This window comes from Rissa tridactyla, chromosome 1 (genome assembly GCF_028500815.1).
Source record: "Rissa tridactyla isolate bRisTri1 chromosome 1, bRisTri1.patW.cur.20221130, whole genome shotgun sequence".
NCBI classification, from domain to species: Eukaryota; Metazoa; Chordata; class Aves; order Charadriiformes; family Laridae; genus Rissa; species Rissa tridactyla.
In genome coordinates, this window is record NC_071466.1 from 160163444 (window position 1) to 160181628 (window position 18185).

Genomic DNA, 18185 nt, shown 5'->3' on the forward strand with positions numbered 1-18185 from the left:
TTACTGAAGCTAAACACAGTAAAACAAAACCACCAAAAAAACGCTTCACTGGTCACTGTGGAGAGAGCTGTTGCGTGGACGGGGCAAAGCGATTTTGGCAGGAAATAAACCCCCTTGCATTCTAACACTCCTCACCGAGGTGGGAGGCTAGGTGTGGCTGGGTTTAAATTCTGAGTGATGCCCAATTCAGCACTATGAGTCCAATCGCGTTTAATATGTATTGTTATGATTTGGATACACTAATCGTGGGCTGCACCTTCAGTCTAGTTGTGCTCCTGAACTAACACGGCCACCCTTGAGTCTTTGGTCGCGTTCAGTGAGAAACCGAAACGACTAGCTACTTAAACAGTGCAGTTTATTTTAACAACAGATATATAGGTTCTTATGATTGCTTGTGATAAAGACACTGTCTGCAAAGCACGTGCAAATGAAAGTATTGTTAAATGTACAAAACAAGCGATGAAGTTATAAACAATACAGCCTGGCTGTAAATGTAGAAGAGATTCTCTAGAGAGATTTCTAAGTTTCCTGAGGAAGCACGCGGTATAGTCTGAGTCTTACCCAAAGGTGTCCCTATGGGGGGGAAGAAAGGCTCAGCCCATCGACTGATCCCGGACTCAGCGATAGAGTCCTCCTCGACTGGTTCGCGATGGTGTCTTCCCGGATATCCCCCCTGTCTCGGGCTATTTTTATACTATTTGTTATCTTCAAGGTGGAGTTTGAGTGACTTTAGTCATAAATACTTTTATTATGATTGGTGTAAAATTCTCTTGCTTCACATTTAAAGGTATAGTTTACGAAAAATTCAGGGCGCAGACTCGAGGAGTGGTCGCACCTTGGAGGCGGGTAGCCTTCGGGATGGAGGTGTGTTTTGGTACATTATAATGAGCAAAGTTTGCACAAAGGACAGCATTTCATCAAAATTTGACGAAATGTTGGCTCAGGGTGGCAAGTAGGCAGCTTATTGGTTCTGTAGTACCATCTCGTTCCCATATCTGCTATTCGTCACAAGGCAAGGCCATGGAATGATCACATTCCATCCTGTCCCTCATGTAGCTTCGCAGGCAATCTTGTACAGGGAATCACAGATGTTGCATTCTTCGCATGCCAGCTGTGGCTGTATTCTACCTTAGAAGCCTTTTGATTCCATAACTTTCCTTAATGTGTGAAAAATCCTGTATTTTTGGCCATTTTAGTAATTATTCCACAAGGGCTCAAGCCGTCCAGTAAAGTCCTGTACTTTGTTCATATGTCACCCCTATACAGACTGGAGCAGCTTAACTTTCCCTGTCACATCGCATCTTTGGCTTGAAGTCAGTGAAGCTGTTTCTTAAATATTCAGTAGTGCCTTAAACCAGGCCTGTGTCACAACATGCGCATTACGTAATATTTTCTGTCTTTAAATCAGATCTATGTGGACCTTGGGTTCATAAACTGTGCTGAACTGAGAGCAGCTGCGACGGGCAGGTCCCGCTTTAGTCGTGGAAAGGTTGAAATGCTGGTAGCCACAGCGGCTGTGGTGCAGTGGTGGCTTCCTGAGTCCTTTGCTACCTGGTGTGTAAGGCACGGTGTTTCTCCTCCAGGCTGACGAGCTCCAGCGTGGAGCCGCGTGGCCGGAGCTCTTCGTTCTGATCCAGGGCTGGAAGGCAGTGCCGCCCTGGGGCATGCTGCTGCCTTGCTGTCCTCTAGGAGCCTGCCCTCCAGTTCTGCCTTCTTAGCTTCGGCAACAAAAATATCCTCAAATATCCTCCCCCACCTCACTGTTCGTGTTTTTTTGGTGTCTACCCCACGCAACGCGATGTCTTCCTCTCCCTGTCTCTGCCAGCAGAGCAGTTTGTGCAGCGGCTGGCTTGGCTTATGTTGCATAAATTGTGGAAGTGTTTATTTGGTTTAAATTACAAACAAAATAAAATTGGCAAGGTTTTTTTTTTGTCAGGCAGATGGGCTCCCCGGTCTGTTCCTCAGATGGGTTGCAGGCGGTGGCACAGGGGCGAGAATGAGCGCAGGGGACGACGAGGCAGGGATCCCCGCCGAGCCCCTTGTGTTGTGACGCCACAGCCCTCGGGAGCCGCTTCCCTGGAGTTACAAGATCGACTCAACTGCTGGGATTTGTATTTTTTTTATGGGTTTGTTTGGAAATGATGCACTCAGGAATTTATCGGCCTTATGGACACGTTCAGTTGGTCAATGAGAGATGTGTTTTCAGGACCAAAAGAGATGCAGAAGAGCCAGCAATGCTGCAAGCAGGTACCCTTCCCTTGCGGCGTGTTGCTGTAGCTGAACATGGCTCTGAAGCGCAGAGGTGGCTAACACACAGTGATGAAGGGGTATTCCCTCTCTGTACTTGGCCACAAATTCAAGGTTGCCCTCAGTGTTCAGATACACTGTGACTTTTACAGCTGGCAAGGAGAGCAGATATAGTTGGGTTTCCCAGGTGAGGCCTGAGTTGGCTGACTGCTGGAGACTGGACCAGTGAGTCCCATCATGGAGCTGGCTCTGTGTCAGTGGGCTTTGGGGAACCCTGGCCAGGAGTAAAGAGAGTTTCAGCTCTTGGTATATTCTTCGGAAGAAAAATGGAGAAGCAAAAGCATATTAGCAAGGAAGAACAGGAGCAGCAGAATGTAGTGGGGATTGAAACAACACACACGCGTCTGGAACCAGATGTTACACTGCACTGCGTTTTACAGAGTATGCATGAGTACTACCATACAGTGTGTATGCGCGTCTGTCAGCTCCCTCCTCTGCACTGATCCTGATGCACAGATACGCTAAGGCACAGTCCCTGCCCTGAAGAGTTTGCACCGTAACTGGATGCGGCTGGAGGAGGAAGAGAGCACTAGGGCATGTGGTGGCTTGTCCGAGGTTACACCGTGCAATAAGATAGAGAGCAGCAATTCCTGTCCTGCCTCTAGTGCTCTGCCTGTTGGGTACCAAGATCATAATGCAGCTCTTTATGCTTACTGACTGGCCCCCGTGAAGCTCGATGCTTTATAGGTATTGATTATTTAAGCTTTGAGTTGTCTCTGATGGAGGAATGTTATAATAATTGTTAATATAGAAATTATTTGAAATATAACTAGAGATAACATGGCAAAGGCAGAAGCAAGATCTAAGCCAATCAGTTCTTGGTATAATGTAATTAAATGAGGCTTCAACATAAAAAGCATTAATTCAGCTTTAATGGCATGGATTGGTTTGGGTTTCTTAAGAAGCAGTTGAGGAAATACAGAACAAAAGGGTGAACTCCTGGTCATATTGAAATGGATGGGAGCTTTGCCATTGCTTTCAGGGAGGCTGGAGATGCTGGGCTGCCTGCCCTGCCTGTGTCGTTCTTGCTGCTGCTTTTCCCTCCTTACTCACCCCGCGGCTTCCTCTGGTGCTGGATGTGTCACTGAAGTCGCATCGCCCCAGCGCTCGGGGAGGAGTGGGGATGAAGTAATGCTGCAGCCCAAATCTGGGCCTAAATTGCATCCTGGTTTTTATTCATCGTTGGGTACAGAAGATGGGGAGGTTCTCTGGTGCCTGCTCTCTCAATCAGCCGAAATAAGACTAGTCATGTGCTTAACTTCAATCACATGTTTTAGTGCCGTAGTGGCTTGGGTCTGAAAAGGCTGAATTAAGTGCAACTCCTTTTTCTCTGGTTTTGCTATTATTGTTAAAGCTGCACGTTGCAGCCGGCACTTTCTATGAATTTTTTTGGAGAAAAAGAGAGGAATTTACTTTTTGCTATCAGCAAGGCTGTTAGCAGTTAAATTGTCCCGCGCTAGGCTTGGCAGCGCACGTCTGCTGTGACAGAGTGGGCTGAGTGAAGGAGGTCCCAAACTTTCCTGCTGCTGCTGGTCGCCTGGAAATAATTTTGTGCAGAACTGGGGGAGTCATCTCAGAGGGACGTCTCTTCCTGCCGCGGACCCGAACCTTCAGGCTTTCCTCATGCGCAGCTTCTCTCGGAAATTATGAGCATGCAGGGGCTGCAAGATTGGTCCTATCATGACAATTTCCTGGCGGAGGGAAAAGACAGAAACTATTTTTAAATGAAAGCTTTGAATCAGAGGAATATTGCAGAGTGCAGCAAAAAATTGTGTCAAAACCCTGAAATCATGGACTCGGCAGTTTTCTCATGCCAGCGGTTTTCTTCTCTTCATGGTTTTAAGGCTGTGTTTTTGGAGGACTGGGCTGAGCATTTTTCAAGGAGATGTTTCTGTTCTCCCTGGTGTGCGTTATCACAGCAGCAGCATCATTTTCTGTGCGAGTCAGGCTGGAGAGAGGTGATGTGCTGTGATGTCTTCACAGGGGTGGGACTTTGCAAAAAAACCTGTACTCTGCCTTGCCCACAGTCAAAATGGTTCTCCTTTAAGTTTGCCCAGGAGTTCATTATTCAGCTTTCCCCCCACGCCAGATTTTGTTTTATGTGCCTACGTTGGTGTACATTTCCAACTTCTCCTTCCAAGTTTTAGTGCTCAGTGGTTGCTCGGGAAAAGCAAATAAGAGAGAGCGTGTGACTTCTTCTTAACTGTGGAAAATTATGTCCTCTTTTCCTCATCACTCACTTTTGTATAACTTAAGAATGACCCAAAGGGCTCTCGCTCGGATTTTCATTTAAAACAAACCATCTGATTTGATCTGAGATCATTATTTCCCCCTAAAGCTCTCTCAGAGTGATTTGAACCTGTGAAAACAGGCAGTTTATAACCACAGTTGTTTCCCTGCCTTTGATAGAGTGGTCACTAGTCAACAAACGTAAAATTCACTGCCTCGGAGGGAGATGCTTTAGTTAATTAGTTACAATCAGTACTGTGCTAAGTGACTCACTGCTGCTTGCCCATATATTTGCCTGCTAATCTCGCTTGCTGGCTTTTCTGATCCCGGTCCATATATTGTGGCTGATTTCCCATAACTGCCCTGCGAGGAAGCGACGAGAACCACGTTGTCGCAGGGAAGACGAGGAGCATCTTTCTCTTGGGCCATTTTCTCTGCCCTGGAAACCCGAGGGGCTGGGTGAGAAACTTCACAGGTTTTGCTCTTCTGCTAACGTGAAGTTTTCCAGGCCTAGCCTGGGCTTACGGATTGTAATTTGTAGTTGTGCGTTTCGGATACTGTCTTTTTGCAATTTTTTTCCCCTTCTTTCTTCACCCATGTGTCCCTTCGCACGCTCCCGCCGTGCTCTGTGCATTATCTGACTGCCTCCTTCCTCGTTGCAAGGGACTGCCTTTCCCTGCCACTCTCTGCCCAGGAGGAATGGCTTTTGGTGCCGCTCTGCATCATCCACACTGGTCGTTTTTGGGACTGTGGGGTTTCGGCAGTCTCCAAGGACTGCCTATAGGTAGCTGTGCCCCCAGCCCCAGTGTACTGGCTCTTATGGTGGTGCTGAGATGGGCCAGCCTGATGTGGCTGACCCACCATATTTGCAGAATTCCATCTCCCCCAGGCCGTCGGGGGCTTGTCTGCAGCCCAGGTATGTCTCACCACGCTGCGTGAACCACCAGGCAAAGTCCGATCTGGCGATCAGCAGTGCACAGGATCCTCTCCTACCCTTTACTGTTTGCACATGGCAAGGTCAACTGGAAGGAAAAATCGACCTGGCACGCCTTTTGGTTTTTGGTTTGAAAAACTGTGGGGAGAGGCAGCCGTAAAGCCTGGCATTCACCCAGCTTTTGCTTTTTTTCCAGGCGACCTGGTGTCTCGAGCAATGCACCACCTCCAGCCCCTCAACGCCAAGCAGCACGGGAACGGGACGCCGATGCACCAGAAACAGGGATCGCTCTACTGGGAGCCGGAGGCTCTGTACACCCTCTGCTACTTCATGCACTGTCCGCAGATGGAGTGGGAAAACCCCAACGTGGAGCCGTCAAAAGTCACGCTGCAAACCGAGAGGTAAGAGCCGCTGCACAGTGCTTAATGTCGTGGTGAAGACGTTTCATTAATAAATCAGCCTATCTGGCTAATTGCTAATTACAGCTTGCGCGTGAGAGGCTGCGGAGCAGTCTGGTTTGGTTTAGGATCACCTCTTTGAAATCCATTTCTCTCGCCGAAGCGCTGCGTGGCTGACCCACTATATATCAAAAGTGACACCCAGTGGCTACATACAGCAAATTGGTTCCAGATGTGCACTTGGGAGAGATTTCCTTTTCCTTTCGTTGTTGCTCAGCTATTCTGTGTTTTGGAAAAGAAAATGAGAACTTCTATTTCTGGCCTAGCAGGTTCGGGTTTAAATGTGTTTTTTCTGCACATTAATAGGGCTCGACAGCTGTGATTGGGGAAGTGGAAAATGAATAGAGTAGTGTGTAGAAAGGAAAGGTCATTAAAGATGCTGGGCTCCAGCCGTGCCGAGTATCTGGGCACAGGAGTAACCTCAGGGCTGCTCTGGATGGCGACATGACAGGCACCATCTGTGCTGCTGTTGTGCCCCCCGCTGGGAATGGCCAGGGCAATGGGGGGAACACCTGGGGCCCTGTCGCCATAAGGTGAGAAGGAGACACCACTGAAGCTGGTGATGTGGTCACCAAATGCCCGTTGGCAGGCAGGGTGCCCAGCACAGGGCAGCTCTGCAGAAAGCAACCAGAACAGCTTGCTGGCCAAGAAAATAAAGCCATCTCCTGTCAAAAGGCCAGTGAACCCTCTAGTAACACAAGCCTCCACTTGTGTGCTGGGGCACGCTGTGCTGTTTTCTTGCCACGCTTCTCACCAACCCTAAACCACGCTTCCCCGGTACGGACATCAGTGGAGCGGCTGGTGCTTGGAAAGCACTGGGTATTGATTTTTTGGATGGGTATCATGGATGCAAACGCAAGCTCCTTTTCCAAGCTGGGCTCCACATTTACATCCCAATGTATATATCACGCTGTATGCGTGAGCCAAACTCTGATTTGCACGTGTGCCCCGAGAGCTGCATGTACAGGGCTTGGTTATTGTTTCAGTATGAGGTCTGCATCTCAACAGCAGCATTTGAGAATCTCATCGTATGTGTAATTGTAAACGGTATATGACATGGTATCTTCATTGAAATAATTTTGTATCAATTCATAGAAAAGCATACAAGATGAAACTCTGGCATTAATGATGTTGCTGGGAATTTTGCCATTTGCCTTTGGATGGCATTTTGTTTCTTTTCAAGTTTGGGTCGCTCCATGAGCATGTTTGTCGCTTTTTGCTCTATTGTTTCCCAAGTATGAAAAAAAAGAAAAAAAGAAGGGAAATGACAAGAATCCAGAATTTGCTAATTTTTCTAAATTATTTTTAATTTCATGACTTGTCAGCCAGCCTCGTTATTGCAGAAGGCCTAACTCGTCTCCAGGAGTGGTTCGTATGCACAAAACATAACTAAAATTAGAAAACACCGTCACCTGATCTCTAGTCCTCATCTGTGGGAGTAATGCCACTGGAACCAGTGGGAATATAAAAGTGAATAATGCTGAGGCTTTGGTTTTGTAAGATTTCTGCAGAGTTCCCCGTGGAAAGTGAAAAAGGCAGGGATATTTGAAAAATCACTTTTAGAATTTGCTCTAATAGGTTTTCCTTTCTCTGAGGTCGCCTTAATATGTGTTCTCTTCATTAGAGCAGTCAAAACGCTGATTATTTAAAGTGATTGTTCTTCATTGCTTTATTTTGAATACTCCGTCTGGCAAGACGTCTTCCTTTGGCAGGCCAGTTTAACAACTGCGGTGTGCGGTTAGGGCCAGAGCAAGTACTCGGCGTTATTGCCAAGAGCTTGTGGTCACTTTTGGAAGGAGCAGATACTCCTCCTGTTGCCTAATCAAACATGCGTTAGTACTTAGTGCTGGAGTGGGAGCGATGCAGGGTTAAGCATGAGCCCGCATATTTCCATAGGGTTGTGCTCTGGAGCTTCCCCAGCTGGATGTAACCGTCGTGGGCTGCTCAGAAAGGAGACCGGTGAAGCTGACTTCTCCTTAGCGCTCTGAGGAGCCTTCCTACCTATTTCCTTTTTTAGGTGCAAGCATGCTTTGTGGTCCATGACTTGCTTCTGGTGGTTTTGGTTTCCATGATGGGTTTTTGTGTGTTGCGAGGGAGTGGGTTTGTTAAACATGACATTTTTATATGCAGAATCTTGGCAAAGCTTTGTGCCTTATCTACATGCCTTATTCCCTCTTTTTGTCTCTGGCTGCGACAATCACTTTTATGTTGGAAGAAGCCCAGAAGGAGGCAAGGAGGTCCAGGCATCTTTCCCTGTCCTTGGCCTCTCTGTGTCCCTGCTGGTGCAGAGAAGCCAGGACTGCATGGATCTGGCTGTAGACAGTATTTCCATGAAAGAGGTGTTGTCCTTGGCTACTTGGCTACCGTCTTGGCATCCTCCTCCCTGACCATGCATGCCCAGGGTGGAGGGGGTTGCGGGATGTGGCCAGAGAGCTCCCCCTGGCACTCGTAGGGCTCGGTGGCCCCGTGAAAGGTGCTCCCATCCTTCCCACTCATCTCCAGCCCACCTGGATTCGGGCTGTGAACCAGGTTGAATTAAGGAGCCACAAAGGCTCTGCACCTCCATCTGCGGAGGCTGGATACGGGAGGGAATCTGAAGCCTAATCCACACAACCGGTGTGATGGCAGACCTGCCTGGCTTAGCACTTTCTAGCATGGAAAGCGCTACCTCCCTCAAAGTCTTGGGGGACGCTTAAAATGGGATGTTTACCTTTGAATAAATCCGGTGCTTTGTTTCTAGGGACTATTTTCTAGGGAGTGTTTCTCTGTGTTTGCTCTTCATGGAGGTAAAGAAACGAGAAAGCGGTGTGTTTTTAATAGTGTTTGTCTTTACATAAAATAAAAGGGGAAAATGATTATACAGCGAGGCTTTTGCAGAGGGGCTGCTTTCATGGGAGGAGTGGTGGAAAGTGGCCAGGGTTGCTCAGAAAACCTGGAAAAGATTCCCCACTTCCTAAATGGCAGCAAACCCAAGCATAAGGTGGATGTGTGACCCCTTCCCACCCCAAATTCGTATTCTTCTTTCAATCTGGTCACTTTGGAAGACATCCTGTGATTTTTTGGCTGTGTTGTTGGCCCCAACAGAAGCCAGCCCTGCTGAGGTGGGCCATCTCATGGCCCCGGGTACCACGTAGATGGCTATTTTGGCAGGTATGGAGGTACAGGAGGGGAGGTCAAACCTGTGTGGGGGGTCCCCCTTCCCTAATGCACCCAGCCAGGATGCGATGGAAACATCTGTCTTGTGCCGGGTGTTGCCTATGAAAGCAGTGCGCCTCCAGTGCCTCCACCTGCAGGCAGCTGCAGATTATTTAGGTTTGTTCATTCTTTTGTTCGCCCAGGAATTAAAAAAAAAAGAAGAAATTGTAGATGAGACCACTGTTACCAAGATTTCTTTCTTGCTTGCCGCTTCTGGTTTAATAAAAGGATCTGTCCCATGGTTGTGTTTTGCTTCTCAGCCTCTATAACGCTTCCAAAATTATTGCAAGTAATTTCTTAAGCACCGGAAAGCGCAGAATCTGTAGTTGCAGATTTGTGTGATGGTTTTTTCCTTAAGTGGTTCCTCAGCCACTTTTATCCACAGCTGTATTGACAAAGTCCTCATTACTTCCTAACTCTCCATGTTCCCCATTAACAACTCATTGAGAAGCGGCTGCTCAGCAGCTCAGCCCGTCCAGAACCACCCATTAATTCTGCTCCCACGGCAGCAAAGTTCCTTCTCCAGCATTTCCTCTGCTGCTCCGTCTTGGAGGAGCATTAACTCCCTGTACCACCCGGCAGCCTTTAGCTTTTCCCCTCGAGTCTTAATTGAGTTGATGGATACGTGTCTGGTTTTAACCTTCTTTTCACTTTCCTTCACTACTTTTCTCTGTATGCGGAACAATCCCATAGGAAGCTCCCGTGGGCTATTGCTTGCTTTTTATTTTTCTGCCTGCCTTGCACACGCACACACAAAATATTCAGGTACCCCGCACATTCACACACATACAAATTGTAGCCTGTCGTCATTTTTTGATTAACCGGAAGGGTTTGGGTTATCATCTGAATTTTGTTTCATGCTTTGGTTAGTTATTAGTGTACCTGGCTAATTAATGTGATACAACCGTCTTAATGAGAAGAATGTTCCACTGCTATAAAATAACCTGAACTCATCCAAAGCACCTTCGTAACTGGTACAGCTGTGTCTGTTCTACAGATTATACCCGTAGAACAATTTTGGTAAGAAGATGACCAGGGAAATGTCCCTGATTTAAATTATTACATGGTACAAACTCCATGGGTAGGGCAGTCTCCAGCAAAGGCCAGAACAGAGTGGAGGGATTGGTGGGGAATGCTGATGAAGAGCAGGTAAAGCGCCAGCACTGGGAATGTGGAAGTCCTGCTATGAAATGTATTCACCTTGCAATGTATATCTGAAGATGTCATTATATATGCTTAATGTGCCAGTATGGCATAGCCCTGTGTAACCCTACATCGTTTTATCCACTACTTAATTGAAAACTTCAGATGGTAAAACCGTGACCTCACTGAACTCAAAGTTAACACCAGGGTTGATTTTGCTCAGAGCCTCTAAAAAGAAACCCCAAATCTATCCTTACGTAAATCCTCTAGATTTGCATCCTAAATATAAAACTTCCCACTTTTAAAAAGTCCCTTCAGAGATGGTATCAGCAGCTGCCTGCAGCATGTGAGGTTGCACATGTTACAAGAAATAGTTCAGGCAGTATTTGTAGCTGGGCTGTCAGACGGTACATCCTTGCTGGGCTGGGGCTGTATTCTACATCTAATTTATCAAGCTAGACTTATGCTGTGCATGGGATGGCTATAGGGTTTTTTTTAAATAGAGAAAATTGCGTGCAGCACTGCAAGAACAGTGCGTTACCCGGGCTGTTCTGCACCGCGCTCCCAGCGCTGGCATCTCTTCAGGGATTTACGCCACAGCCAGTCATCTCAAATCTGGTGTCAAAGCTGCCTGTGAAATATTTCTCCGTTATGGTTGCTGGCCGAGTCATCACTTCGACTCGGTTGCGTTTCAAGTCTCAGCCATTGATGTTTTTAACGCAGGAGAGGCAACAGGGATGGCGCATTCAAATACTGGATGCAAACTCAAAAACTGACTTTCAAATATCCTTGTGCGGACTCTGGAGCACTGATGTCTTGGTACACGAAAGCCTGAGGGTAAACCCTCCCTCTTCTTAGGCCCTTCTCACTGAGGCTTGTGTGAGAGCAAGGAGAATTGATCCTTCAGCCTGAACAAAATGTGGAATTGGCTTTTTCAGAGGCTGGTTGCTTGGGTGCCCCTTAGCTGGGCTTCTGGGGTGGTGGAGGAGCTGCCTAGCGTGGGAGAGCTGCGTGGGCTAGTGTGGTGCATCAGTCAGTGCTGCTGGGTCCCTGGGCAGGAGCGGGGCTGGCAGCCTTCTGAAGGCATCTGAAGGTATTTTCTTGCCAGGAAAACAAGTAGCTTATGGTGTAAATATAAAACTCTAGTTTCGCAGCCCAGAAACCCATCTGAAATGTTTGTTAAACATTGGAAAAAACATGCTTTTCTATCCTCTAGTAATGTTTAAAAAGACTAGCATCTCATATGTCGTTTCATCATATGTTGTAAAGGACTGTCAGAACGGAGAATGCTTTTCAATTCATACTCTGGGATTTTCTTTAAAAACCACCCATGAAAATGCAGGCATAAAACCAAACAAATGAAAAGAGGTTTTCATAATGTTAAAGTTGCTGACTCATATCTGCAAGCAGAAACATCTCCCTATCTTTGTCTCATAGGCTTTTCCTTGCAAAAGTACAGCCTTCTGCTTCTCAGAAGCGCTGTTAACTCTAAAATTGCAAAAGCAATGGGTAAAACAGCAGTGACCTGCGTGGAGCACTTTGGCTGCCATTGCCGTGCAGGTCTGCCATCACCACTCCTTGGCTGGAGCGAGTGAAGAACTTGGCACCTACCACAACAGCATCCTCCTCAGTAGCTAAAGGATCCTGCAAACAGAAGTCATCCAAAGCAATTGTGATAACTGAACCATAAAGAAAGTGTTAAAGTTATAGCAAGGTCAGGTCTGTGCAGCTGTGTACACTTCACCGCTGGTGAAACTGAGGGAGGGACGGTGCGAGGTGGCTGTGGGAAATAAATCTGAATAGGATTAGCCCTCAGGAATTTCTACGTTCCCATCCTGAAGCAGACCCTCAAGCCAGTCCTCTCTGTAGTGGATGATTTAATATATGCAGTGAGTGTGTGCCTGTGGCCTGCTCAGCACCTGAAGAAGAGCAGTGTGAAGTGCCCCTGCAAATAGAGAGGCTGCTGTGCTGCACTTGAAACGATGATTTATTTTCTTTGAGCGCTGTGATTATTTGGGGAAATTTCTTGTGCGTGCTTGATGAGCTCCTGGACCTGGAGCGTGCTGCAGGCTCTGCTGTGAACAATGGGCTAGTGGCCTGTCCGGGGTTTGAGAACCACCGGCGGTGGAGAAGGACGGAGCCTGGGTGAGGAGCATTCAGAGGTGATGAGCATGCCACCAGGAAGGCAATTTAACTCTGCACACCAGAGAAGGTGACAGGCAATAGTCCTTCCTTTGGGACTCTCATTGCTTGGCAAAAATGATAAGGGAGTCACCCACCAGAGGAGAGCTCGAGAGGAGTCACCACCATAACAGTGGGAACTGGGAGGAGAGGGTGAGACAGGACACTGCTTTCCTGGCAGGCGGGACCTGCCAAAAAGGTGGATTTCTCTCTGCAAGGGAAAGGGAGTGACTGGGGAGAGGAAGAACTGCTTAACCTGCTGGGAAATCAAGAAAAAGAGGGGATGTGCGCGTGTGTATGGCAGCCCTGCTCTTGAAGGACTGGGCAGCAAGGTGGACCATGAAGTGACGGTCAGTGGGCAGCAGGGAGTCTGCACCCTGCGAACGTGGAAGGGACAGAGAAAAAACAGGGCCAGGGGTTACTGTGAGCTGGGATCTGTGGGAGTGCTGGCCCTAGTCCTTTGCAGCTCTGGTGTCGCAGCAGGTGGCATCCGGAAAGGAGCTTCATAGATCTCCTCATAGACCCACACAAAAATAATGCAGCATCCTATTGCATTTTACAGTGCACATTTCTCGTGCTCTTTGGTCCGACGATCCCTCCTGTTTTATACAGGTATACTGGCACTGGTTACAATAATAATGATGATGATGATGAAGAAAAAGCCCGAGGTATTGCATGTGCATGATAGGATTTTTAATATCTCTGTGTGCCAGCAAACCGAGGATGGGCAGCCCAGGACTGCTGTGTGTGTCTCTGGAGGAGTGTGGGTTTGGGGCAAAAAGTGGCATCAGTGGAGCAAGTTATGCCTTACATTTGGGCGCCCCCAATAACATTTACTTTCCTGATGAGCCATTTTGTAATTTGAAGTGCCCCAGAGACATCAACCCCACAAAAAAAATGAGAGAGGTTTGAGGTCTGATTGGACAAGAGGGGTCATTGGCCCCATCCGGAGGGAGGGTGCCGGGGAGAGGCATGGGTGGATGCTGCTGGGGAGCTGCCACGTCTGAGGTTAATGTGGAGAAGGATGTGTGATATCTGGAATGGGAGAGGAAGGCGGGTGGTTGTCCCTCATGGCCGGGGGGGAGCCAGCTGGGTATTGCCTGCAAATGTCTGCAAGGCACAGGAGCTCATGAGTCCCTGAGCCATCCCAAAATAGCTGCAGGAGGGGCACTGGGTGGCAGAAGGGGATGGGGAGGGATGCTCCACTGAGGGAGGAACTGGAAATGTGAGGGTTTGTGGGGCTCTGATAATTCCCCTTTGTGTTGAAGTAGGGGACCCAGGGACGCAGGGCATAGAATCGTAGAATCATATGCTCGGAGAGGAGCTGGTTGTCCCCTTGCCAAGGACCAGGGAGACAGTGCCCAGAAGGGTCCAGCCCTTGGCAATCTGCTTTTTGTTGGCTTCTCCTATCCCCCTCCCACCTCCCAGCTCTTTTGGTGGGATGGGGATTGCTCTGTGCAGAGACCTCTCCCTGCATCCCCATCTGGCATGTTTTTTGCCTTAGATGACAGTTGAGGAAAATACAAGCCTGTGCCAAAATCCATCCTTTATTTGGGACATTGCTTAAGCTCATGCTTAACTTTGAACTGCAGTGAATTAAAGAGGATGGGAGCCATGTGTTTAAAGTTAAGCACGGGTACAAAGATAGGCTGGAGGAGGAGATCAGAGGGCTCGCCTGCCTGCACCCCTGAAAGATGCTTCTGCTGCAGTTGCGCTGCTCCTGACTTTCCACGTTGTGTGGGCAGAGTCAAGCCCAGCACATTCCTACTGTGGTTAGATTAATTTAATTAAGGCATGTGCTTCCAAAACATATAACTAGATGACGTACCTGCTATGTGTCCACCCTAGAACACAGAAGTACCAAACTCTCCTGGTTATTGCCTGCCTTTGTACAGCAGAGATAAATCAATGCATACACCAATGATATGATGCATTTGGTTTTGCACGGTGTCATTTGAAAAGTGAAATATATCTTGCTGATGTCATGCTGTCTTGTGGGTTGTCACCTCCCTATAACTTTATGTTCCTCTTTCTCTTTTGGCACACAAACAATATTAAAAAAAAATATATCTCCTTCACGTGATGCATTGACTCTCGAAGGGTATTTTTAACCTATTGCTCTCAACCATATTTGGTTCTCTTCTCAAAATACAAATTCCCTGACATGCTCGGATATGCAGTGATTGGGGTTTTTTTTTGCCTCGCAAAAAGGAATGTAATATATTCTGAGCAAGTTCCATGTCCTCATGTATGGACTGAAACTGGGCTTTAGAGAAAATCCCTCCGCTTCTGCTGAACACCAATTCTCTTCCCTTTTGGGATTTATTGCAACAAATAGCCACATTCATTTCTATTTCTCTGTTGAAGTTTGCAAGACCAGGAAAGGAAAAAAAAAAAAAAGGCAATTTTATAGTGCAATTATCACAGTTCCTGTAAATAATTTTACTTGCTCTGCTCCTTACTGTGGTGGGGCACATTTTCTGCTGGGTGAGTTTCTAACCTGCATGAAAGAGGAGAAGGAAGTGTGATGCCCCAAGTCCTCTCTTCAGCCACGGCCCTCTGCTCTTCTGTTCTCCCAGCAGATGTTATAGGTAGGCTCCATACAATCCTATCTTCATTCCTCTGATCCAGACCACGTTTGCTCCTGCAAACCATAACCCTCTTAGAATGGAGTTTCCCTTTAATTGTTTTCCTACCACCAAGTTTCGTGGGTAACTGTATGCGTTTTGACACTTCCAGTGCGATTTGCAGCTCCCTTTCTGCTGTTTGCTCAGCAAGTGATAAAAACAACTCCCACTGATCACTTGTCCCCAGCTACTTAACGCTGCAATAGAGCGTCCCTTCTGCTCTGAGGACATGTGTCACAGGTGACCCGGGAAGCGGGTACACCCCGGCTTCTCCCCTCCTCCCCTGACTGCCGCCACCATCACGACAAATGAGCTGGGTTATGGAAATCATTTTGTGGGAGCTGTGGGAGAAGATGTTCTGTCTGTTCCTTATCTGCCTCCTTACGTGGCTGTGGTGGGTCAGGGGAGAGCAAAAAGCCTTGGAAACAAATGCAGGCTGGTCTTGAGGTGACGGCGATGTGTTTGAGTGGAATAAGGATGAAAGTGGCAAGTCGGCCAAAGATGTTATATTTCAAAAGGAGGTTGTTCATTTAAGCAAGCGGCTGTGAGATTTGGGAACCCGACGTCCCAGGGAAAGTTCGTGGCCTCGGGGCTTCTCTGTCCTTCGGCGCTTGTGAAATATCTCATCCCTCCTCAAGAATGTTAATATCAGAGCTATGTAAAGTCAAGTCTTCAAAAGAGAAATAAATGGCATAAAGAGCTATAAATAGGAAACGGATATTCTAGAATCAACATCTTCTTAAATCATTTTTCTCAGGGTAGATCCTTTTGGGGTAAAGTTATATATTTAAAATGTAAAGTATTTGCCTACTGGGCCCCTGATCCAGCCTTTTTTTTTTTTTTTTTCCTTTTCTCCTCTCCATGCAAAGGGATCGCAGAAGGAAAGGCAAGTAAGGGAAAACTATATTGAATGAGAAGGAGCAGGAGAAGGGAAGAGAGCAAAAGTAGGGGATGATGCTGCACTAATAGGAACATTTCCAGTATTAGAATGATGTACTGAGCTAATAAACAAAGGGAATATGCAGTTAACAGGAGGGGAAAGGGAGCCACGTAGGAAATGAAACAAAAGAAAAAAGGTTCAGAAGAAGAAGGTAAGAGCAGGTTAATTACAGACATTCCTTGAGGACAGTAGTCATTTACAAGTTTCATCTCTTTTTTTCTCTCTTTTTTAATATTATAGCAATCTCTGTTAAAATCCCTTAGCCATGGTATCTACTTCACAGTGTGGATGAAACAGTTTTCATTATGTCTGAATAGTTTTCAGCAGTCGTGACTAAATACAGGACTTTCAGCGTAGTTTTCAAGTAGCTCTTGGACAGATTTGGTATTTTTTAATGATTTTTACAATTTTTGGAATTTTAAAGTATATTTTTATAAAGGGGGATTTCTTCTACCCTTCCTCATCCCTTCCCCACACAGACTTTGTCTCCCACGTACAGCCGCAGAGGAGACACCCATTCTTGACACCCCAGCCAGGTGACGAAGCGGGCATGAAAACCTGTTTGGGATGGGAGGGCAGTTGCTGCAGCCTGTGTCGCTCTGGGGATTTTTTCCACCGTGACCTAACAGGCAGCGACCTTCCAAGATACTCAGCTGCAGAGATTTATTTACTTTTTTAACTCCAAACTAGGACTTGAAGCTATGGTTCTCATCTAAGGTTTGGTATTTCTCTCTTAGTTCCCCAAATAATTTTTAGCGTAGGTGGGGCTAACCGTATGCTGGGTCCTTCACGTAAGGCATGGTCATCTCCTGCTAGGACACCGGGCTGTCCGGGTCTTGTGGAGTGAAGGACCATGTCTCTGATAGCGTCCATGCTTTGCTCAAGTAGGGGTTCTCTTACAGAGTCCCACCGTCCACTGTGGGGGTTGGTATTGTGTATTTTGACTCAAGCGGCAGAACAGCTGGTACCCAAAGGTGTGACGGTTTGATACAAGCAACAGTAGGCTTAAAAGTGAAACGAAAGAGTCTGGCTTCTGAGGCTGCTCACCGATAACCTCCACAATACAGCAGGATCAGCTGTAAACGTCCCCACTTTCAGCGCTGAGCACAAGTCACGCACTGTATCGTCGGGAGATGCTGGAGACTTCCTCACGCATCCCCTCTCCATCCATGGCATCTTGGGGTGGGGGCATCCCCTCTCTTTGCCCTGTTTCATTCTCCCATCCCCATTGCAAAGTGGCTGGGGAGCGTACCCAGCCCGGTGCGTCAGCCAGAGCAGGACGTGGTCCTGTGCCAGGCTCCTGCCCTCTTTTCGGGATACTCCGTGCAAAGGATGAAGAGGGGAGGGAGGGCTTGCCAGGCGGGTGGACTGACCTCACAAGAGCCCCGTAAATGAGTGTGGCTCATAAATCTCACTCTTCGAATAATCCTGCTCCAGAGACAGGGTGAGGCATCTTGATTTAGACCTGCTTGAAATTTGCTGAGCTGGTTTGCTCTCCCATGCTTTCGTTTTGCTTGTTTCCTTCTCCCTCTGTGTGTGTGTGTGTGTGTGTGTATATTCTCACACATATATACACATGCACACACACACGCGCACCCCCCCGCTTTCTCTCCCTCTACCTGTTATTTTGATGGTAGTGTACTGTAGCATTCATGTCTGTGTGCTTTCCCAGGCCGTTCATTGTGCTGCCTCCCCTGATGGAGTGGATACGGGTTGCCGTGGCTCACGCGGGGCACCGTCGCAGTTTCTCGGTGGACAGCGATGACGTACGGCAGGCGGCGAGGCTCTTGCTGCCGGGAGTTGACTGCGAACCTCGACAGTTAAAGTAAGTCCACAAAGAAAATCGGCGGCTTTGTGCAAAACGTGTCTCTCTTTCCCAGTGACGGCGAGCGAGTGAGCGAGCGAGCAGGCAGGCAGAGGGCTCTGTTACTGCCTTTGAGAGGTGCATGGATGCTCCGGCTCGTCGCCGTGTGCGTCGCAAAATCGGCTCCTGGTATTTGCTCACATCCGTGGATAAGCCGGTTGCATGGTAATGGGTGCCTGAATATCTCACAGCTGGATCGAGCCCGTAATCTGCACATATGGTTGTCTTTTTTTTCTCTTACTGTTAGGTTCTGCTTGCTAATGAGGGGCTGAAATCTTCTGCTAATTGTCTGCTTCACGTTGCTTCG

General features: G+C 47.6%; 1 protein-coding gene across 3 annotated transcripts in view; it reads left to right on the forward strand.

Moving 5' to 3' along the window:
- The window catches only part of ABTB3 (ankyrin repeat and BTB domain containing 3), a 180805-nt gene that overhangs the window by 112148 nt on the left and 50472 nt on the right, over positions 1 to 18185 (forward strand). For all 3 annotated transcript variants that reach the window (XM_054219397.1, XM_054219484.1, XM_054219575.1), the window contains exons 3-4: positions 5667 to 5871; positions 17687 to 17839. In XM_054219397.1, coding sequence (XP_054075372.1) covers positions 5667 to 5871; positions 17687 to 17839 — 358 coding nt within the window. The remainder of the gene's footprint in view (positions 1 to 5666; positions 5872 to 17686; positions 17840 to 18185) is intronic.